The sequence below is a fragment of the Anopheles coustani genome, chromosome 2 (assembly GCF_943734705.1).
Source record: "Anopheles coustani chromosome 2, idAnoCousDA_361_x.2, whole genome shotgun sequence".
In the NCBI taxonomy this organism is placed as follows: domain Eukaryota; kingdom Metazoa; phylum Arthropoda; class Insecta; order Diptera; family Culicidae; genus Anopheles; species Anopheles coustani.
The window spans coordinates 63,801,210-63,821,967 of record NC_071289.1 but is presented as its reverse complement, the minus strand read 5'-3'; the positions used below and the strand labels follow the sequence as shown (position 1 = coordinate 63,821,967).

General features: G+C 45.3%; 5 protein-coding genes across 5 annotated transcripts; 3 read left to right on the top strand and 2 right to left on the bottom strand.

Moving 5' to 3' along the window:
• The first annotated feature begins 1,904 nt into the window (after positions 1 to 1,904).
• On the top strand, positions 1,905 to 7,273 carry LOC131264806 (uncharacterized). Its single transcript, XM_058267072.1, has 11 exons — positions 1,905 to 2,053; positions 2,182 to 2,382; positions 4,306 to 4,504; positions 4,631 to 4,791; positions 5,882 to 5,990; positions 6,068 to 6,171; positions 6,305 to 6,383; positions 6,489 to 6,579; positions 6,669 to 6,807; positions 6,918 to 7,030; positions 7,113 to 7,273. The coding sequence occupies exons 1-11, from the start codon at positions 1,905 to 1,907 to the stop codon at positions 7,271 to 7,273; spliced, it is 1,506 nt and encodes a 501-aa protein (XP_058123055.1).
• A 167-nt stretch (positions 7,274 to 7,440) lies between these two features.
• Positions 7,441 to 8,573, top strand: LOC131262633 (transmembrane protein 177). Its single transcript, XM_058264682.1, has 2 exons — positions 7,441 to 7,650; positions 7,718 to 8,573. The coding sequence occupies exons 1-2, from the start codon at positions 7,493 to 7,495 to the stop codon at positions 8,499 to 8,501; spliced, it is 942 nt and encodes a 313-aa protein (XP_058120665.1). The 5' UTR covers positions 7,441 to 7,492; the 3' UTR covers positions 8,502 to 8,573.
• A 698-nt stretch (positions 8,574 to 9,271) lies between these two features.
• Positions 9,272 to 15,613, top strand: LOC131262631 (excitatory amino acid transporter 3-like). The gene is made up of 5 exons (XM_058264680.1): positions 9,272 to 9,434; positions 12,842 to 13,585; positions 14,075 to 14,466; positions 14,559 to 14,730; positions 14,804 to 15,613. Exons 2-5 carry the CDS (start codon positions 12,873 to 12,875, stop codon positions 15,015 to 15,017), a joined length of 1,491 nt encoding a protein of 496 aa, XP_058120663.1. The 5' UTR covers positions 9,272 to 9,434; positions 12,842 to 12,872; the 3' UTR covers positions 15,018 to 15,613.
• An 83-nt stretch (positions 15,614 to 15,696) lies between these two features.
• On the bottom strand, positions 15,697 to 17,770 carry LOC131262632 (putative gustatory receptor 59e). Its single transcript, XM_058264681.1, has 3 exons — positions 16,643 to 17,770; positions 16,483 to 16,572; positions 15,697 to 16,061 (listed from the first exon to the last, which is right to left on the bottom strand). Exons 1-3 carry the CDS (start codon positions 17,768 to 17,770, stop codon positions 15,951 to 15,953), a joined length of 1,329 nt encoding a protein of 442 aa, XP_058120664.1. The 3' UTR covers positions 15,697 to 15,950.
• A 1,011-nt stretch (positions 17,771 to 18,781) lies between these two features.
• On the bottom strand, positions 18,782 to 20,477 carry LOC131264805 (putative gustatory receptor 59e). Its single transcript, XM_058267071.1, has 3 exons — positions 19,350 to 20,477; positions 19,189 to 19,278; positions 18,782 to 18,898 (listed from the first exon to the last, which is right to left on the bottom strand). Exons 1-3 carry the CDS (start codon positions 20,475 to 20,477, stop codon positions 18,782 to 18,784), a joined length of 1,335 nt encoding a protein of 444 aa, XP_058123054.1.
• Positions 20,478 to 20,758: the final 281 nt, after the last annotated feature.

Below are 20,758 nucleotides of genomic sequence, written 5' to 3'. Positions count from 1 at the left end.
TCACTTTTTCCTATTCCGTGTATCTCTATACAAACAACCACTGCAAGTTTGCTGTTGTTTGTCAAACGCTTTCCATTGTCCCGAGTTCTCTTTTCCGGTCCCACTGTTTCTAGTCAACTTAAGCACCTATCAAAAAAATCCTTGCACCATACTAGGAACTTCTTTAGGAAGCCAAAAAAACACCTACGCATTATGTGAAACTATCAAAAACATCGAGGACCATTTCTGTGAAAACAAAACACATAAATACGTTGAAAAAGAGGAAAGAATCCTAGAACGCCATTACACTATACTTCATTGTGATTCACATTTTATCCTGTAGGATGGCCCTGGGGGGGAAGATGAAAAATTATGTTCGATCGAGGTATAAAAATCGCTAGAAACGATTTAAAAATAAAACCCCCTACGAAGGGTTGCACTCATTAAGAAACAAATCTGGACGGTTTTTATGAAATGAATGATTGAAGGTTCAATTCAGAGTGCGAACCTGTAGAAACGCACGATCGAGAAGACGAGCACATCTAGGACTCAACCCCAGACTCGTGTCTGTTTTACACCCTTATGTAGTTAACCGATAAGTGCAGCACTGTCCACTAAGGAAATAAAGTATATAAAAAAAGTGAAACCTAATTCAATGAAGGTCAATAAACATTCAGAGTATTTTAATACGAACTAGCGCGTTATGTTTTGACTGTATGACACCACGGAAAGAAAAATAACCCATGGCAATAATTTCCGTTAAGGAGGGGTAAGTATTTGCGATGCTATTAGCAAGCAAATCCTTTACTTGCGTACTACACCAATTACAAATCCCTGGCAACCCACTTTTTTCCTTGTCTAAGAAAAGTTGTCGTTAAGTCGAGCTTAAAGAATCACGTTCCAGTGTACGTGTGCACCTCGTTGGCAACTTGGCGAATACTTGTAAAACTTTCCAGACACCAACAGGGTTAATTATTGTCTTCGGGCCGGTTTCTTCCAACCTTTCGCTTGAATTTGATTTTTTCGTCTGCATTCCACGGCGAATTGTTTTGGAAAGATATTCGACCCCGTTCGCAAACATTAGCATAACAATTACAATAACCTGTCGTCGATCTTCGTTATCGTGCTCTAATTACTTTCATCACCTACTCTAACCAGGGTTGCCAAGGAGAACATAATTCAATGTGTTTTGTTGTGTGTAAAACTTTGGTTACTCAAATCCCTTTCTCGCATATGTCCCTGATAGAGAACGATTTGGTCAGCAAAAGATTAATTACCTTACCACAGGAAATACATTTAGCTAACACCACGAACCCGTCGACCAACCCATTTGAGGGCCGAAAAAGCTCCCTTTTTTAAGGCGGGAAAACAATGGAGCCCCGATAAAAGCAGAGAACCGTATCAAGATGATGTCTTTGTTCGCTCGCTTTGATTCATCTAATGCACGCTAGACTATGGGCTGATCGTAATTAATTTCTAATAATCCCTCCCCCGCGCCGGGCAGCCCAATCTATAAATTAGGACTCTGTCCCGCTTCTCCCGCGGAACGGTTTTGATAGGGGTCAGCATTAATCCTTGGTCGGTTGTTTTATCCAGACAGTTTCCCAAATCAGTGCCGCGAGCGCCGGTCGAAGAGTTGGTTTACTTTCATCTTGCTGCAACTCCTAAGGGCCAGGATCCGCGTTAGATTAGGCATTGGAGGCTTTCCGCCAAGTTTTCTTATCCTTTTTTTTTTTTGGCTGTGCTGCGGTCAATTTTCGTGGTTAGTTCTTTCTGCAAGGAAATACGAAAGGGTCCAGGTAAGGTTAAACAAAACGTGAACGAATCCCTTCGGGTAGTGGTGCAAATAAGATCGTGGTGGTCGTGGTGGGGAAAAAGTTCGTCTTTTGACCAAACCAAACACCCCCCGCGGCGGGGCAGAAGCGATGGCGCGGAAAAAAGGAAGCAAACCAATCGACCCTCGGTCGGCGGTGGGTCGGGATTCGACAAAAAGTGTTGCCGAAAACTTCCTGGCCGTGCTGAACCTGCCCGGACTCCAGTACGTGTTTGATCGTCGAAAACATCCGCTCGAAAGGTAAGCTTGATCCCTTCCCTCCCGACGTCTTGGTTGACGAATGAAACGCTAACCCGTTGTGAGTGCGGCCACCAGCATCCCTTGGTATATAATATGTTATAATTATTTTTTCTCCCTTGCTGGGGTAGGGTTTCCTGGGTTCTCGTTATCCTGGCGGCGATCCGGGGCGTCCTGTTGCTGGGCCAGTATCAGTACGCACGGTACGCGGCCAACCCGACCGCGATCCAGCTGGACAAAAACTACCGCGATTGGATCGGTATTATGCCGGGCTTAACGTTCTGCTTCCACGACCGGGTCGACTGGGGGAAGGCGCGGGCATACCTGGCACGGTGAGATGATGATAATTAAGGTTCCGGGAAACCGGGCGGTCCCTGCTTCGCCGCCAGCTGCGAAAGGGCCAAGGCATCGCGGCGCTATTATGCGGTGCAAGTCCGCAGTGAAAATTAGTGTTCTTTACGGGTTTAATCCCAAAGGTGGCCAAAGGGAGAAAGAAAAGTAATCATAACAAGCATACACCATTGTGCTTAAGCAGCTTATTTTCTTGACTTTTGTGCTGTCTGTAACATATGCTTTGCTTTGGGGAAAATGAAATGAGATATTGTATTGTGTATATTTCAGTTTTTGTCAATTATTTCTATCAAAGAAGGAAGCTTGATAGAATAAACACTGAACATATTTTTTTAATTCCATTTAATTAGGTCGAGCCTCTGCTGATAATATTCAACGGGACTCTTTTATATTACCATCCCTGAATATTTAACCCTTTTTGAAAAAATATGGTGTTCTTACAACTCTTCTATCTAAGGAGTTTTTGGGCAAATGTAATTAGACTTCTTCTTCTTCTTGGCGTAACGACCTCTTGGTCATGCCTGCCCGCCCGTTAAGGGCTTACGAGACTTGTTTCCCTGTTGTACGTGGATAGTCAGTCCTCTCGTACAGGGGAGGGGGTCCGGTCTCGGTTGGGATTCGAACCCACGCTGTCGAGGTGGTGAGCCCCGGCGCTCATGGGCCGATTTTCTAACCGGCGCTACCGCTCGGCTGTCGCGGACCCCCTAATGTAATTAGACTATTCATTACTATGATTTGAAAAATTATTTTCATGATCATTACCAGTAGCAAGTTTAGTTTATTTTAGTAGTAAAGTTCAATTTTTATTTTCTCGTTCATTCAACTATTAAAAGTTTCTACAACCAGATTTATTACTTCAATTTTTTCAACTTTTTTTGCCCGTTCTGTCTTTTGGAAGTTGTGCTAACCGCTGTATACGCAAGGAAAAGAGAGCTGACGGGTCTTTTTCATGAAGGGTCACTTCGATACCCCCACTTTGTGATTTGCTTTGGTTATTGCTCACAAATGTCTTAACATAACTCCGCCATTCTCAAACCTATGTTGGGGTAAGAGGTAGGGCTCATCATCATCATCAACAAGATTTATAACCGGAAATTAAAAAAAAAAAGAATTCATTTTTTCAACGCTCTGCTGGAAAGAAACAGGCATTATTTATAGGAAACTATCCATATATCAATAATAGATATATCAATAATTTATAGGAAACTATCCATATATCAATAATAGAATAATAGATAGGTATAATAGACAACGTGTTTAAAACAGAATACTTGAAGAGTTACTTGCCATACCACAGAATGAAAATCTTGAATAATATAATTTAAAAATTTAAACCTTCAAAAGCCAATGAACCTATTTAAAAAAACACCATTAACTACCCTTGAGATTTAACCTCATCATCCATGCACAAGTCATAAATGAAACCCCTTTAAAGCTCAGAACAACATGATGATACCATGCTATACATACCAATACCAGCACCCAAAAACATAACCGACCGACAGCGAATGCGTGCTGGCTCGGATGCCGTCACCAAGACCCGTTAACGTTTAACCCTACAGGAAGGCAATAAAGCACGACACGATTAACCATGTTGTACAACATCGGAGTGCTGATCCTTCATCGCTGACGAAACCCTCAAATGTGACACCCGGTGACACCCGGTGCCACCCGCACCGTGGTTGGGGGTGGTGGTAAACCGGAAGTCACGGCCAGCCGTTCCATGATGCCCATCCCGACAATCGGCCTTTAAGTGTTCCCCTCGCACGGAAGCTGACGATGTTGTCTACACATCTGTTTACCTTTCTGCGCGATGGGTTTTGCTATTAATCTTCTTTTACTTTCTAATTCCGCACCGTACCCTTCCCCGGAAAAAACGCCACGATTCACCGCAACACGATCAGAAAGCATCCCCAAACGCTGGAAAGCCTCCCCGGGGGCAGCTTCCCGGTAAATGATTCCGCCGGGAGTCGTTATCTTACCGATTTCGTCCAAACACTCGTCGACGCGACGGCGACCGACTTTGGCAATCTGTCCCGCTTTCTCGACGACACCCGCCACCTGCCGGCCGATGCCGTTGACATTCTGGAGCTAATCAGCTCGGTAAGCATACCACCCTAAAAGGTGCAACCTCTCACCCATCCCCGCGGACGTCAGCAACAGTTGACGGCTTGCCTCTCTCGCTAGAGCCTTCGGGTTTTATCTTCATTGTTACCGTTTTTGGCTCAGGTCCATCCGCACCATGACATCGCCATCAACAGCATCCAGCCGGCGACGACGGTCGGGGCTGGCGAGGAGGTTCCGCCGGTGCACCAGATTGTCACGGAGCGGGGCATCTGCTACAGCCTGAATGCACCCCTGTCCTACCTGCAGCGGACCAACGCGACGGAGTGAGTACCGCCGGTGCACTTAGCAACCGTCCGCCATAAAGATAAACGGGTGGACGCGCGCTTTGGAGACGATTTCTTTATGGCTGACTGAACCTTCGCACACTGGGAAAATGGGAGGTCGGTTGGGGTTGGCCACGGGGCAGGGTCAGGATAATTTAACCCCTAGTAGCACTTAATTTTTGCTACGAACGAGATGGAGTGTCAAACAGTTCATTGGGTTGAATATTTCATTTTTCAGAGCACTAAATCTAGAAGCGCGTCGAGTATAGCTTAATCTTTCTTCAAATTATCATGTAATTATTTTATTTGTTGCATATTGACCATATCATGATTATGATTTATTTTTAACATAACAAATCCTTTATGAATGTGAATTATTAATCAAAGTAATATAAATATCTTAAATATAAGATTAGATTTGATTGAGTGCGATTTTTATTTGCGTCTATTAACAGATAATTTCCCATTCAGAAAGTACTAATCAAAAAATTTATTAGAGTTTGCAGAGGCACTTTCATTCACTGACTCTCAGTTGAACTGGGTTTAAGTTTATTTTTCCTCCGGCAAGACACGTAACTTCAATCAAGGAAACACCATACTTCCCTAATTCTTTTCCTAATTGGTTTTAATTCAACACAAACACTTTAGAACATGATCAAATTTAATTTGATTTGATTTGATTTTAAACAGGTGAAACCGGGAAACGTTTTGATCAGCTTTTAGATTCGAACAATCGTAGTCCTACAATGGAACATCAAAATTGAACAATGGTTTATAGATTAAATGTGAAGTTTTCGTTCGTTTAATTTGTGAAATTTCTTAATCAAATACTTTTCTTTAAGAGTTTTGTGTAAAAAAATTGACCGCTTGCTTGATAAACGGAACCAGCATTTTTTTATTAATGCCCGAAAGCATACTTTCCAAACTTTTTTTTCGGAAACATTGGTCCATTTTTTTATTAATGCATATAAAATCAAAGATTACAAAGAAGCTGTTAGTCCAATGGCCTTTGTTCCGAATTTATACTTTATCGACGGCCCGGGTTGGACAGTGTGTGTGACTTTTTCGACTTTGTTTCTCACCCCCTCAGGCGTCTGCTGCCTTCCAAGAAGGATTTCTCAAACAAGCAACCCATATCCTGCGAATTCAACAGACACCACTGCTACATGAAGCTGGACATGTATCGGTCAACAGTGTCGGTAGGTGGCCCAGTTTTGGCCCTTTGTCACCATTTTCCTATTAAGGACAGTTTTTCGGCTTTCCGTTACACTTTCAGTACACCATCCACTCGCCGTACGAGGTGGCCAGCATTGATCAGCTGTTCACCAACGTGGAGGAATCGGACGAGCTTGTTGCCGTGTACAGCGTGCTGGAGATGGTGTAAGCCACTTGTGCTCTAGTACATCGCATAATTTTTCGTCTAATCAGATTGAAAACCTATCTTTTGTGTGCTTCTGGTTCGGCGTCCGGTACTGCGTTGCCTCATCGCTGGCATCTCTCGCCCTTTCGGTAGAGCCAACGAGCGCCTCAAGGATCTGACGGTGAAGCAACGTAATTGTTTCTTTTACGATGAAACGTACGAACAGTTACCGGTACGTGGCCACCCGACGTCCCGACGCAACGGGGCTTTTAAGCGAGCACCGGTTATTTATAATAGCACACACCGGTTCCCCGGTTCGGAACGTCTTCTTTTCCAGTTCTACAGCCACAACCTGTGTGTCATGAGCTGCCGGGCGAAACGTGCGCTCGCCTTGTGTCGCTGCCGGCCCCACTTCTATCCGTTCGCCGGTAGGTAATTCGTCTCGGCTTGCTGCGTTGGCAGAGTTTTTAATCAAAAGGAATTTTTGCGAAAACTTGCTGACGGGATCCGAGCGCAGAGGGTCCGCAGTGTACGGTGAAAGGACTACACTGCCTGCAGCACCGGCATCCCGAGTGGAACAGCGATGTGGGCTGCAAGTGTCTGAAATCCTGCACCGACGTGAGCTTCTACGTTTCGTCGCTCAGCAAAACGCAGTGGTGAGTATGGTGTACACGTTGCCTCCGATAAGAAGTGGCCACATTTCTAACACCGTCACCGTTGGGTATACGAGAGAAACTTATTTTTATCTCCGTTCGCTTTTTCACAGGACGAGTGAAGGAGGCATTCCATTTACCCACAAGGCTTCGCTACGCTGGGAGATCCTGCAACCCCGAACGCGGCTGCGACGGGTGTTAATATTCAGCTACGAAGACTTGCTCGGTACCTTACTCCGGTGGATTCGCTCACTTTCTAATGATTAATGTCCCGTATCGATATATGCTCTTTCACCCGTGCTTTGCAGTGTCATTCGGTGGTGCCGTGGCGTTATTTATTGGTAAAAACGGATTCTACGTTTCCAAGATTGTGGAATTTCTAACGATCGAGTTGGCTGGTTGGATACGACTTAAATTGCATGCTCTCCAGGAAAGGAAACGATTTTCCTTTAGACTCAAACGCTATTAATAAAAATTAAAAGTGAATCTACGTAAAAAATAGTTTTAACTGGCATTTTGAAAACTGTGCGACTGTGCAACAGTTGCGTGCAACTGTAGTACATAATAAATTATCTACTGTGGCATAGACCAGTTAATTTTGACAGCTTGTATCAAAAATCAAAACAAAAACAAACGATCCTACCTATTGAATAATTGTTTGTAAAATCCCTTCAAAACACAGTTCGCAATGGTCAGACCGGGAAAAGTATCATTTTTCCTCACCGAAGCAGGCCGTCAAGTTGTTTTCTACGGTGCCACAACCGCGGCATTAGGTTTGTTTGCAGGCCACTACTTTCCGCACTCGATATGCATATCATACTACAGAGAGTTCGTGCAGGCGTACAAGTGAGTATAGGAAGATGCCGGTAGTTTGGAAATGTAATTCTAAACTCTCATGAATCCGTTCTTCTAGAGATGGTGAGGAGCGAAAGCTATCGGAAAAGCTACAGCAACGTTACAAACGTGCATTGGATTTGCTTGACCTGTCCGAGTTTGAGAAAAAGTTTGCCAAACCATTCGTCGTGTACGGTTTCGATGTGTTCAACGCCGGTTCCTTCAAGACACGGTACGGCGCGTATGTCGGTATCCCAAGCAACTTCGAGTATGACAGTGCGGCGGATATGGACCGACAGGATATCAAGATCCGCAACAAACCGATCGACTGGAACACAGAGCCGGGTAAACTGCTCGAGGACGCGCTCGTGTTGAGTGAAGATGAGCAGGTTTTCGGTATTGCACGCGAGCTACTTACCATGAAAACGCACAAATCACTGATACAATCCATCATCCCGACGGTCTCGTGGATGTTCACATATAGTTTGGCTTCCCAGCTGAACGAGCGCTGCAATTTCTACGCTCGACCACGTGCCCTGCGCTTCATGCTGTACACGATCTGCGGTCTGTTCGGTTTTGGCATTTACTCTTTTTCCACCGATATGACCGAAATTTACTACGAAACCGACGTCGACAAGCAGATGGCCAAGCTGGGGCCAGATGTGATCGATGCAGGCGCTCGGTTTTACGATAAAATACTGAAGAAAAATGTCGCCATCCGGAAGCTGACTGGTGAAGATTACTACACCGCCAAAGGCAACGTGAACTACCTGATCCGCCAGAAGGCCGCCCCGCTAACGTTGCGGAAGGAGTTTTTCCAAACGGGTTATAAGGACTTCATCGGAACGGAAAACAGCAGTTGAGTAGAATAAAACAAATTAAACGTTGTTCGTTGTATTTAGCTTGGAATAAAGTTGATAGTGCTCAAGAAGCGTGTTAAATTTGTTCTTGTTAGACCTCGATATAAAAATTAAGAAAGAAAGCAATTGAACAGAGATGTGAGAAATAAATCTGTTAGTTGAAATCACCTTGAAATGGTTTAATAATATCAATCGCATTAATAACAATCAATTTTTCATCTTTCGCGATGAATATTAAAAATTGTGATCAATGACATCACAATTTATGTCAATTAATTCAAGCTCGAACGCATGGATGATCGCTCATCTCGGTGATTCATGGTCTTAATTACTTTAAAGAATGCGCCCGAGAGGGTCGATTCTACGAAAGTGCAAATAAACCAACTTCGCTTCCTTCCAACCCATCTCCCCACAATGTCCAAGCTAAGATTGACCTATCGACACAGACATCGAGTGCATTTAACTTTTAACTCGTTGTTCCCGGTTTTGTTTAAATTCCTGGAGACATAACATGGCAGTTGAACATCTACATATTTTTATGTATGTAAAACGCTCAACACGTGGACGCGCGTTCCGAGCAATCATTCACGAAATGTTTATACTGTATCACTGTTTTCTTTACTTCGGCACTAGACGAAGAAAAATCCCCAGCCTCACACTCACACACGCTGGGTACCAACAGCCCACGCCGTTCCCCCCATCTCGTCCAGCCGCCCGCCGGCGGCGCATATTATCTTAAAGGCTTTATACGGAACAGTTGTTTCCACGGGGCACACAGTACAGAACGAACCGTCGCGCGGAACGGTTCGGTTTTTAGTAAAAGTAGTTCAAACGGGTTTGCAGCGGGCGAGCAGCGTTTGAAAAAAAAAAAAATAAAATAAAAAAAAAACGGAACCAAGTTGGGCACAAACCGTCAACGAACCCGGTGTACAATTCGTAAGTGAGAGCAAACAATGCAAACAGTAGATGGAAAAGAACAGATAAAACAATAAGTAAGAACTAATGATTGAAGTGGACGCAGCTCTGATCAACTGCATCGGGCACACCTTCACGCGGTCATGCGCGGACCATGACCCAGGAAGTGACGAATATCTTTAGTACATTCTGCAAACCGAAAACCTACCGGAGTTGCTCAGTGACCGTGTCGAGTAGATACGTGAAAATGGAAAGTCGCGCCAGTCGGTCCGACTAAGTGCACACGCGGGAGAATTGACCTGGTCCAGCTGGGGAGGTGCATAAAACATATGTGCGATTCGTGAATTAAATACCTCCACGTTGTATCTGATCATGTGCATCGGGTGTCGGTCAGTTGGTTCTCTGATTCCTAAACCAACCTCCACCTGTTGGAAACAATTCACCATCATAGTGAGGTTTTGCATTTCCAGACGGAGGTGTGCTCCATCCAGCCTCTTTCGCGGCAGTTTTATCTGTGTTTGTTTAAGATCACCTTGAGAGCAAACCGGGGCGACGGAAGCGTGGAATTTGTCTCCGGAAAGTGCGCCCAGGTTTAGAACAGATACAACCACCGCGTGGCGCTCGTCGGCGGTACGTACGGACTCGTGGAAATAATTGATCACGACCAGTTTGTCTATCACGTTTTCGCGATCGATTCCGGATTCCGCGCCCGTCGATTCGTCACACGTTGGCTGTGTGGAGTCGGTTTCGTTTTCTTTTTCTCCAGTGAAACGATCTGTGCACACTTGTGCGGGATGATGTAAGCAGATGTTCTGTGGCATTAATCACGCAAAAAGTATCCCACTCGGCGATCAGTCATACAAACTTTCGAAGCACTGGTTCTTGTAGACACCAAGTAACAAGACAGACCGAGACAGATCTTGCTAATCTGATACCGAGTAGTTCGGTCTATGCCGTACTTCTGTAATTAGATTTGTACCCTAAAACGGCATAGATATCTCCGGCCTTATCGTCAACTACATTACAACAGTCAATTACTGCCATTAAGGAAGACGTAGATACACCGATTCATCATAATCAAGGAAGCGGATCGGTACGGAACCGTTTTCGCGCGGTCACGATAAGGAGTCATAAAACCCTTACGAAGGAGGGCCGGCGGGCGGGCGAGGCAATAGACCGTGTGCGTCCTAATCGGCGCTGGCAGAATTTATGACATAGGCGTCAAAGAGTTCATCCGGACGCCCAACAATGTGACCAACCGTGACATCCTCCCGGTCGGGGGTTTATCTTTCAACAAACGAAGAACGGCTCGGATCATTTCCTGTTGGTTTTGTGTTTGAAGAAAATTTCTACTCGTTCTGTTTTACAAATTTTATTAAGCGATACTGATCATCGCATTCAAATGATCTTAAAAAAGTGTCTCGATGAAGTCAATGTTGAGGTAACATTTTCGCTTTCCTATTCGCAACATCGTTAGCATCTGGTTTTTCTTTCGTTCGGTAATTTCACAACCTTGAGCATACGGATTCTCTTTCAACCCCTTTTTTTATTTGAAGAACAAAGAATAACAACAAACAACACTTCAGCCCTTTGGCGATGTAACATCAGAAACCAAAAGTGAAGATTGGGGGGCTTGGTTCGTGGTAGTGAACGCGAAAAAAAACCCCCAAATACGTGACCGGTTTATGATGGCACATCCAAATCGGCGTAAATCCAATGACGAAGTTCTTTTCAAGACAATCTTGAAGACGATCGGATCAGAGATCATTTTTTGCTTCAAACATTGCTTGTCCTCTTCTATCCTCCTACCTCCTTCCACGCCTGCTCCTCTTCCTCCTCCACCATCTCCACCCCTTGCATATTACCTAATTTTGGAAAATCGATCACATTAATGTAACTCCCTTGTTTATCTTGATTTAATCATGCTAAAATACAAGGCAAAATTGTTAAAGAAACTTTTTAGAGAAAAGCTTAATTTTTTAAAATGAATCGATATTCGTTGAAAAAAATTATAAAACACGTGTTTGGACTTGTTCATTATGATGAAGCATTCAAACACAAAAAAGAGTCGGTCAACGCATAGTGAATTTGACATCAGTAGACTTCAGTTTATATGAACAAAAAAAATTAAAAGAAATAAGGACTAGTTAATTTTTTTAAACATGTAAAGTTAATAAAATAGGTAAACTAAATGAGCAATCACTGTAAAATGGTATTCCCCCGCCGGAAAGTCCACACCAGGTCAGTATTCATTCAAAAGTTTAATCGAGTGTAATTGAACTAAAGCTGGAAAGCCCCAAAAAAAAGTCCCGAAACATACCCACCACCAACAACAGCGGGTTTACCGAGCGAAGCTTAAAATGCAGACAGTTTTTATGCTCTTGCTGTTACGCTAAGCCCCCCGAAAATCTCCCTGCACAATAGGGTCGGGGGATGATTTGATGTGGGGTTGTTACTTTTTTTGCTTTCTATTCACCCCGAACGAGAGTAAAACAGAACACCGGATGAGTAGGGGCACCGACAGATGCCACCCGTCGATCGTTAGATGCCCGGTCATCATGATGATGATGATGTTGGCGATGCTGATGATTGGTTTCCCTTTTCCACTGCTTCCTTTATTACACGTGAGGAAAACGAAATTTCGAAGGGTTGGAGAGGAGTTTCGGGAAGGGGGTTCAGATTTTTCAGCCACCGGACGCTTTAAAACCAGTTCCGTTCGATGGTACGGGGAAAGAATGTTGTTGTGTTTTTTTTTTTTTTTTTTTGGTAGGATTTTGAGGAATGAAAAAAACGCAGGGTTATTGAGAGCGTGTTTCGTCGAAGACATGTGATGCATTCCGCGGCCTCCCGACCCGTCACTGCACATTAGTCTCGTCGCGTGAATGTAACTGGAAATTATCTGCGTACAACGGACTTTTTTGGACACATGGCGAAGGTTTCAACTTTTTTGCATTGGTTTTAGTCAACGTTCATGGGCACGCACGTTTTGCACCCTTGAAGACGGTTGAGGTGGTCCGAGTTCAAAAACGAGCAACCGAGATTGACCGTGGCCCGCCATGTAGGGGTGGGTTATTGCTCTCGCATTTAATGGCAGGCTTATCTCCATAACGGAGCCATAATTTCCCCCCGGAAGGTGGAGGGAAGGGAGGGGGGCTTTCATCCCAGTTATCTTAATAAGACAATAGATATCGTCATAGCCCAGGAGGTATCTAAGAGCCTCCCTAAGGGCGCATAAAGTGCAGCCCATTCTTGGTCCCCAACCGATCAACCTTGTTCCAAATACCGGAGAAAAGAACCCGCCGTCGTACCGGTGGTGGCATTAATGGTACAGGCATTCGCGTGTGTCTGTGTATCGGGTTCGCAGCGGGTTTAAAGACACTGCTTCTTCGCGTCTGCGGACACTAACGCGCCGCTGTATGTCCGTTCAGTTTCAGTGCAACCTTCCGGCGAGCAACAACAATGAAGTGGCCGAACGTGTGGGGTTTTGTGAGGCGCAACCTCCTCACCACGCTTACGATCCTCGGTGTGGTCGTGGGTATCGGGCTCGGGCTCGGACTGCGGGCGGTGCCGGCCGAAGGTGAATCCTGGGACCTGCGTGACGTTGCCTACATCAACTATGTCGGCGATCTGTTCCTGCGCACGCTGAAGGCACTCATCCTGCCGCTGATCGTGTCCTCGCTGATTGCGGCCGTCGGTTCGCTGGATCTGTCGCTGTCGAAAAAAATCGGTGGCCGGGCGGTGCTGTACTACCTCGCCACGACGGTGCTGGCCGTGATCCTCGGAATCGTGCTCGTGATCACCATCAAGCCCGGTTCGAACAGTGACGACGAGACGGAGGAAGGGACCGGCTCAGGAGTGGGCCGTAACGTGACGACGGTCGACACGCTGCTCGATCTGGTGCGCAACATGTTCCCGCCAAATCTGGTGCAGGCCTGCACGCAGCAGTATCAGACGGTACTGAAGCCACCGGCCGACAATCCGACCGAGAGCGACATTTACAAGTGGACCATCACCGGCGTGTACGCAGACGGTATGAACATTCTCGGACTGGTGGTCGCCTCGATCGTGTTCGGGGTGGCTCTCGGCGCCACCAAGCAGGAGAACGCGCTGGTACTGAAGTTCTTCCAGCAGCTGTCCCACGTCGTGATGAAGGTCACCGGATGGGTGATATGGTAAGTAGGCTCCCTTCCGAACCAATCCAAAATCCAATCAGAAAAACGAACAACAGCTTGAGTACCTCCCGAAAATGTCAATGACAAATCGCTCGAGTAGTTCAATGAAACATATAAGAAAGCTGAAAGTGTACAAGTGTTGGAACTGAGGATCATTTTGATCGAAAGTAAAAATTAGGTTAGCAAAACAACTTTGTTTTCAATGCAGGTTTCGTAGCTTTGAGTTAATTTCTGCATAATTAGGACATATTGGAATTGATTGGCATTCTTCTTCATTTTTACTATATGAAGTATTGGTATTTATCTACATTAAAACATCATCAACAGTTAAATTAGAAAGATTAATCCGAATCCACCTGTCAACCGTTGATCGAAAAGTAACGCTTCTGTATCACCATAGTAACGATGTGGTACGCCAATCGTTTATCTCTGTCTTTTTACCTTTTTTCACGACATTCCTCTCACGATACTTCTCACCCCACTTCGCAGGCTGTCTCCAGTGGGAGTCACTTTCCTGATTGCATCGAAAATCTTGGAAATCGAGGACCTCGGCGACATGTTCGGTAAGCTTGGGCTCTACTTTGCCGTCGTCGCCGGTGGCATTCTGTTCCACGGGTTCGTCGTGCTGTCGTTGCTGTTCTTCCTGTTTACGCGCCAAAACCCGTTCCGGTTCATCGCCAACATGGGGCAGGCGCTGGCGACCGCCTTCGGTACGTCTTCCAGTTCGGCCACGCTGCCCGTCACGATGCAGTGTCTGGAGGAGAAGAACAACATAGATCCGCGCGTGTCACGCTTCGTCCTACCGATCGGGGCCACGATCAACATGGACGGAACGGCGCTGTACGAAGCGGTGGCCGCTATTTTCATTGCCCAGCTACGAGGTAAGGACCCAGTTCCTCACATGCTCTGAGGATGGATCCTCGTAATTCCTCCGAGCTTCGAAGTACTAATTGTTTTGATTTCTATTTCCTAGGACTCTCGCTATCGTTTGGTAACGTGCTGGCGATCAGTATAACGGCCACGGCGGCAAGTATTGGTGCGGCTGGCATCCCGCAGGCAGGTTTGGTCACGCTGGTGATGGTGCTGGACACCGTTGGGCTGCCCGCTGAAGACGTTTCGCTCATTATTGCCGTCGATTGGCTGCTGTAAGTCGCATGAGGAGAGGGGTTTTATTTCTCGAAGAAGATCTCACAAGTATTTTTACCCTTGCATTTCCAGGGATCGCTTCCGAACGCTGGTGAACGTGCTCGGGGACAGCTTCGGGGCAGCGATCGTGTACCACTACAGCAAGGCCGAGCTGCAAGGCAACAAAGGGGACGCGGACCTGGGAGCGTCGACGGAACTATCCGACTCCGATCCGGAGCTAGTGTACCACACCGACACGATACTGGCGAACGATGAGCGCACCGTCGATAAGAACAGCCGGTTGTAAACCAGCGGGGGCCCGGGATGGAGTGTATTTTATCGTTCTCCTTCTCGGATTGAGAAGGAAGAGCATGGCTATCACCTTTTTATTTTTACTTGTTTGTTGTGTCTGCCATTTAACGCGACGGCCGTCCGCCGGTATTGCTGGTCCGTTGTTGTCTCTGTTTGCGGATGTGCACGCCAATATGTTCAATCATTGCCGATTTTATGAGCCAATGTCGGAAATTGAACCTCCATCACTCTTATCTGATTAGTATCTGGATGTGAATTTATTACGGAAATACCACAGAGACTGGAGCGTTGAGAAGCAAACCCCACACGGGGGGGTTGGTGAAAGGTGATTTGCTATTGTTTTGGCTCAATTTTGTTAACACAAACCGCTAGCTGATAAGATAGTTGTAGCGTTTGTCACTATTAGAGCCCCCGGGGTAGGGTGGCTACAATAGAGCAAACAGTTGAAAACACTTTCTACCGGTGTGTAGTGTACCGTAATGATAATGTACAAGATTGGTTTTTATCGAACGATTAGGATTAAGTGATATAAATTATACTGACGTCATCAGTTCAATAAAATTGAGTTCAATTTTCAAGAACAAGTATACACCCGAGGGGGTTCAATTTAAGTACATTGTTTTGAGCCAACTTTATCTTATTTGTACAAATCGAATCGTTTCCTGACATTTTTACATTTATAAATTTCTTAGCTTATGCGAGGTGTAAAATGGACCGTCAAGGACAGTATTTTAACTTACCCCATTGAGTAGGTAGATACGATTTGAAATTGAAATGTCCATCATTATCTTCTCTACACGTTGTTTGATGCACTCATCTTCGAAGCGTATTGCTTCGGATCCCTCGAAACATCGAATCACGCCACCTTCGTGCTCGAATCTGATGCAAAGTTTATTAGATCGGTGCGATGGGGGTGGAATCCCTAGTGCTAGGCGCCGGAACTACCCTTCTGGGACGCGTTGGCAGTCGATTGGCCTTGTGATACGGCCGTGTCAAACTGTATCAGAATGACCAGATAGGTCGTAAGCGCACCAACCATCTGCAGAAACGATAAACATAGTATTTCGGTCATTATTTCATATTGCTTTTTATAACTATGATAAAGAACATAACTTCGTTTAACAGAAAACTAATTCAAGTATTACGATACAAAAATAAAATAAAAACCAGCTTAGTGGTAATTGCAATTTGCGACAGTCTTCTGAGTAATAATTCAACAGCCGTTATCTGCGCCTAATTGTCTTGATATTCGAACCTCAGAGATGAGATTGGTATTTTCCCTCAGTCAACCATGGCAACGCTTTTTTGATCGAGAACACGTTATTATGGTAAAACAGAAGCTGTAACAATCTATAACTCATCAATTGTCAGAAATGAGTAGAATGAGCATAGAACGAATGTGGAAAACCTAGATTTAACTATAGACGAAGGGGAAAAGTCTTATAAAGCTCTTTTCTTACCGTACTTATGAGCGTCATTTCCAAATGAATGAGACCGCAAGCAGTTTGGTGTCCCGTTTCGTGCAGAAGCTGGTTCGAAAACTTCATTAGCTGGAAATGTGAAAGGTATAAGAAGACGTGATCACCGTTAACAACATACATGGCAAATTCGTTCCCTTACCGCGTTTGCGAGTGCTGTATCCTTCTCGTGCGGATTGAAATGGTACAAAATGGGTCCTGTACGCTCCCGCTCCTTCTGCACTAGATGGCTAGGGTACAGAACCATCAGGACTTTGGCACCATGTAGCACTATCCATAAGACGGTGTACACCAGCAATAACGTGTCACTGACTTTCCATACCCGTACCGTTGTCAACGTATAGATGGCAAAGAACTGCAGACTAAGCACGATGAAGGAGGCGGTCGTGGTGGATACGATCAGCACCCCGAAGCAGTCATTCACCTGTTCGAGCAGCTCGTTCAACTCGAGGTGGATCGAGCGTAGTAGATCGATGAGGTGAGCATAGTCATACAGCAAGGAAGCGCCACCACTAGACGGCGTGACGATCGTCGTCTCGTATGACAGACGACGGCGTGTGCGACACTGTTTGTCCCGGGATGCGTTAACCGTGTAGGACATTAGTAACCGGTTCACGTCGCTGTAGAATAGATAGATGAAGTACAGCAGGTAGGTGTACTGGATCAGCCCTAGCACGTTGATTATGTTCGACAACGTGTACACGGAGGAGCTCCTCAAGAAGCTCCAAAACGATCGATCGTTGTACAGGAAGTCCACCGTAAGCACGGTGCCGAAGAATAGTGCCACCCCGAGCAGCAGTCGGTTGAAGATGTTCTCGATGCGCTGAAAATCGACCGCAGCACCGCAGGATGCGATGCTGGCCGTGATTGCGAGCAATTTTTCTGCAAATTTTCGATAGAAGCAGCGTTGATAATGACACCCGATCAACACCATCAGCACCACACCGTTCGCCGTGATATACTCGCTGATGTACAACATTTGCGTCATGAACGGCATCTTCCAGTCGAAGTCAGAGTGCTGCAGCACAGTGGTGGTCATTATAGCCGAAGTGATCATGATCGAGTAGACCGTGTTCAACCCCTGCATGCACCATAGTCTCCAACATCGCAACCCACCCTGATGTTGCTCTCGAAGGAAGAAACCGGCTTCGAACAGATCCAGATACCATGGCACCGTTCCAAAAAGCTGGCAAATACGCACCACTTTGCGAGCCGATCGGAGGAAATCATTTTTAAATAACTGCTTGTTTGAGAGCAGTTCTAGTACCATCACTTCAGTCTACTTATACCTCACTTCGTGGTTAAACAGGACTGACAGAAGACCCTTCATACGATACCATATCCTGGTTTCTAACGGGATTGATAGAAGGCAGGTGCATCGCGTGATGACACTTATACCCTTCCCACACCCCATTTTACATTGGAAAGCGGTTATCATGTTATTCCTAAGTGATTTACCTTTTTTACATCCACAAACACTTCACTATTTGCTGCACGCATATCCTTTAGTTCCGTGTCTCCCCTCAAATGTATATCACACTATTTCAGTACACTGTTGGATACCACTAGAGGTTATTTTGGTGCTCAAAATCTAAATTTCGCAGTCAATAATAGCAATCCTTACAGCATTCATCGATTAGATGGATATTTTTCATCGGTTAAAAATTTCTAAACGCTGTTTCTTCATACATGGAACGCAACTTTCTTAAGTAAGACAATAGCATAGTCTGTAGTTAAACGAAGTTTACACCAAGTACAAACTTATGTATAATAAACAATTTAAAATAACTGACTTCGTGAACCTCAAAAACCGTAAATGTATACTGCTGCCACCTCAAGTAACCGGATGAACTGATTGTTTGTATTTTAATGATATTTTAATAGCAAATATAACGAAATTTTAACGACAACATGGCTCGCCGGAGGTACGGTATGAAGAAAATGGTACAGTTTGCTGGATATGGTCTAAACGTAGCGTTAGGCTGGGATTTGTATACGCCGAGCAAAGCAGCGGTTGTTTGGATCGAAATCAAAACGAATGAGACACATCTCATTCTGACTATCCGCTTATTGTTTGAAACGACATTTTTATATGTTTTAACGAGTTTGCGCTTCGTGTAGATCTTGCCTAATGTGAGGATAGGCAGGTATGATTTGATATTTTATGCCGACGACTGCCTTCACCACACGCCATCAACACACTCTATGCGTCGATGCACCCATCTTCGAAACACGGAATCACGCCACCTTCGTGATCGATCCTAATGCAAAATTTATTAGATCAACCGTAAGTACTGGAACCATCCTTCTGGGACGCGTTGGCAGCCGATTGGCCTTGGGATATGGCCGTTTCGAACTGAATCAAAATGACCAGATAAGTCGTGAGTGCACCAACCATCTGCAGAGAATGGAAAAATAATATGCATTTATCAGTCTTCATCCATTTCGTCAAAAATTATGATAAGAGACCATTGCGAAATGACGACGCAATGAGAATCTGTGCGCAGACAAAAGTTGTTGTTTACTTTTAGTATGGGATTTCGGGACGTCGATAAAACCTTTTTTATCATTACCGTCTCGCAAAGACCTTAACTTTTTTTCATTAACAAATGATACATGAAAACATAGCACTCAAATCAAACAAAACTTGTGTGTGAATATTGTATAAAATGAGCAAAACAATCATACCGTACTTATGAGCGTCATTTCCAGATGGATAAGACCGCAAGCAGTTGGATGTCTCGTTTCATGCAAAAGCTGGCTCGAAAACTTCATAAGCTGGAAGGGTGAAAGATAAAAGACGTGATCACTAATGCCCTCCCGCAAATGTAGAAATGTTCATCCCTAACCGCATTGTTGAGTGCCGAATCCTTCTCGTGCGGATTGAAATGGTACAAAATGGGCCCCGTACGCTCGCGCTCCTTTTGCACAAGATGGCTAGGGTACAGGACCATCAGGACTTTGATAGCGTGAAGCATTATCCACAAGACATTGTACACCAGGAATATCGTGTCAGTCACTTTCCATGACCGCACCGTTGTTGCTAGGTAGATGCAAAATAGCTGCAGACTAAGCACGACGAAGGAGGCGATCGTGGTGGTTACGATCAGCACCCCAAAGCAGTCATTCACCTGTTCGAGCAGCTCGTTCAGTTCGAGGTGGATCGAGCGGAGCAGATCGATGAGGCGTGCGTAGTCGTACAGCAAGGAAGCGCCACCACTAGACGGCGTGACGACCGTCGTCTCGTAAAATAGGCGACGGTGTGTGCGACACTGTTTGTCCCGGGATGCGTGATCCTCGTAGGACATTAGTAACCGGTTCACGTCGCTGTAGAAGAGAAAGATGAAGTACAGCAGGTAGGTGTACTGGATCAGCCCTAGCACGTTGATTATGCTCGACAACGTGTACACAGACGAGCTCCTCACGAAATTCCAAAATAATCGATCGTTGTACAGGAAGTCCACCGTAAGCACGGTGCCGAAGAATAGTGCCACCCCGAGCAGCAGTCGGTTGAAGATGGTCTCAATGCGCTGGAAATCGACCACAGCACCGCAGGATGCGATGGTGGTTGTGATTGCCATCAGTTTATCTGTAAACTGTTGATAGTAGCAACACTGATAGTGACACCCGATCAACACCATCAGCACCACGATGTTCGCCAAGATATACTCGTTGATGAACAGAATTTGCGTCAAGAACGGCATCTTCCAGTCATCCTCGGAGGACTGTAGAATGGTGGCGATAATGACGACCGTGGCGATCCCGATCGAGTAGAGCATATTCAACCCTTGCATGCACCATCGTCTCCAGCCTCGCAACCCGCCATGCTGTTGCTCTCGGAGGACGAAACCGGCTTCGAACAGATCCAGATACCATGGCACCGTTCCAAAAAGCTGACAAATGCGCACCAGCTTGCGGGCCGATTGAAGAAAATCACTCTTCAGCAGTTGTTTGTTCGAGAGCAGCTCTAGTACCATCACTCCAATCTACTTATACCCCACCTCGTGATCAAACATGACTGACAAAAGGTCGTTACAACGATACCATATCCCGCTTTAATAAGCCACATGCACCGCGTGATAATCAAACCTTCCCTTCACCCCCCTTACTATAAATGATAAATGTATATTTAAATGTTTTTTCATGTTATTCTTGAGTGTCTTCCCTTTTGTTACATCCTCGAACACTTCGCCATACGTGTCTTTCAGTGCAGCAACACTAAAGTGTCATCGCCACACTACGTTTTAAAAAAATGACA

Excerpts from the sequence above, each read along its gene's own strand:
- LOC131264806 (XM_058267072.1), top strand. The coding sequence starts at position 1,905 with ATGGCGCGGAAAAAAGGAAGCAAACCAATCGACCCTCGGTCGGCGGTG. Across the intron at positions 4,505-4,630 it reads TTCTGGAGCTAATCAGCTCG|GTCCATCCGCACCATGACAT; the intron begins GTAAGCATACCA and ends TTTTTGGCTCAG. Across the intron at positions 4,792-5,881 it reads CAGCGGACCAACGCGACGGA|GCGTCTGCTGCCTTCCAAGA; the intron begins GTGAGTACCGCC and ends TCACCCCCTCAG.
- LOC131262632 (XM_058264681.1), bottom strand. The coding sequence starts at position 17,770 with ATGGTACTAGAACTGCTCTCAAACAAGCAGTTATTTAAAAATGATTTC. Across the intron at positions 16,573-16,642 it reads ATACAGCACTCGCAAACGCG|CTAATGAAGTTTTCGAACCA; the intron begins GTAAGGGAACGA and ends TCACATTTCCAG. Across the intron at positions 16,062-16,482 it reads AAATGACGCTCATAAGTACG|ATGGTTGGTGCGCTTACGAC; the intron begins GTAAGAAAAGAG and ends TCGTTTCTGCAG.
- LOC131262631 (XM_058264680.1), top strand. The coding sequence starts at position 12,873 with ATGAAGTGGCCGAACGTGTGGGGTTTTGTGAGGCGCAACCTCCTCACC. Across the intron at positions 14,467-14,558 it reads TTTCATTGCCCAGCTACGAG|GACTCTCGCTATCGTTTGGT; the intron begins GTAAGGACCCAG and ends TCTATTTCCTAG. Across the intron at positions 14,731-14,803 it reads ATTGCCGTCGATTGGCTGCT|GGATCGCTTCCGAACGCTGG; the intron begins GTAAGTCGCATG and ends TTGCATTTCCAG.
- LOC131264805 (XM_058267071.1), bottom strand. The coding sequence starts at position 20,477 with ATGGTACTAGAGCTGCTCTCGAACAAACAACTGCTGAAGAGTGATTTT. Across the intron at positions 19,279-19,349 it reads ATTCGGCACTCAACAATGCG|CTTATGAAGTTTTCGAGCCA; the intron begins GTTAGGGATGAA and ends TCACCCTTCCAG. Across the intron at positions 18,899-19,188 it reads AAATGACGCTCATAAGTACG|ATGGTTGGTGCACTCACGAC; the intron begins GTATGATTGTTT and ends CATTCTCTGCAG.
- LOC131262633 (XM_058264682.1), top strand. The coding sequence starts at position 7,493 with ATGGTCAGACCGGGAAAAGTATCATTTTTCCTCACCGAAGCAGGCCGT. Across the intron at positions 7,651-7,717 it reads GAGTTCGTGCAGGCGTACAA|AGATGGTGAGGAGCGAAAGC; the intron begins GTGAGTATAGGA and ends CCGTTCTTCTAG.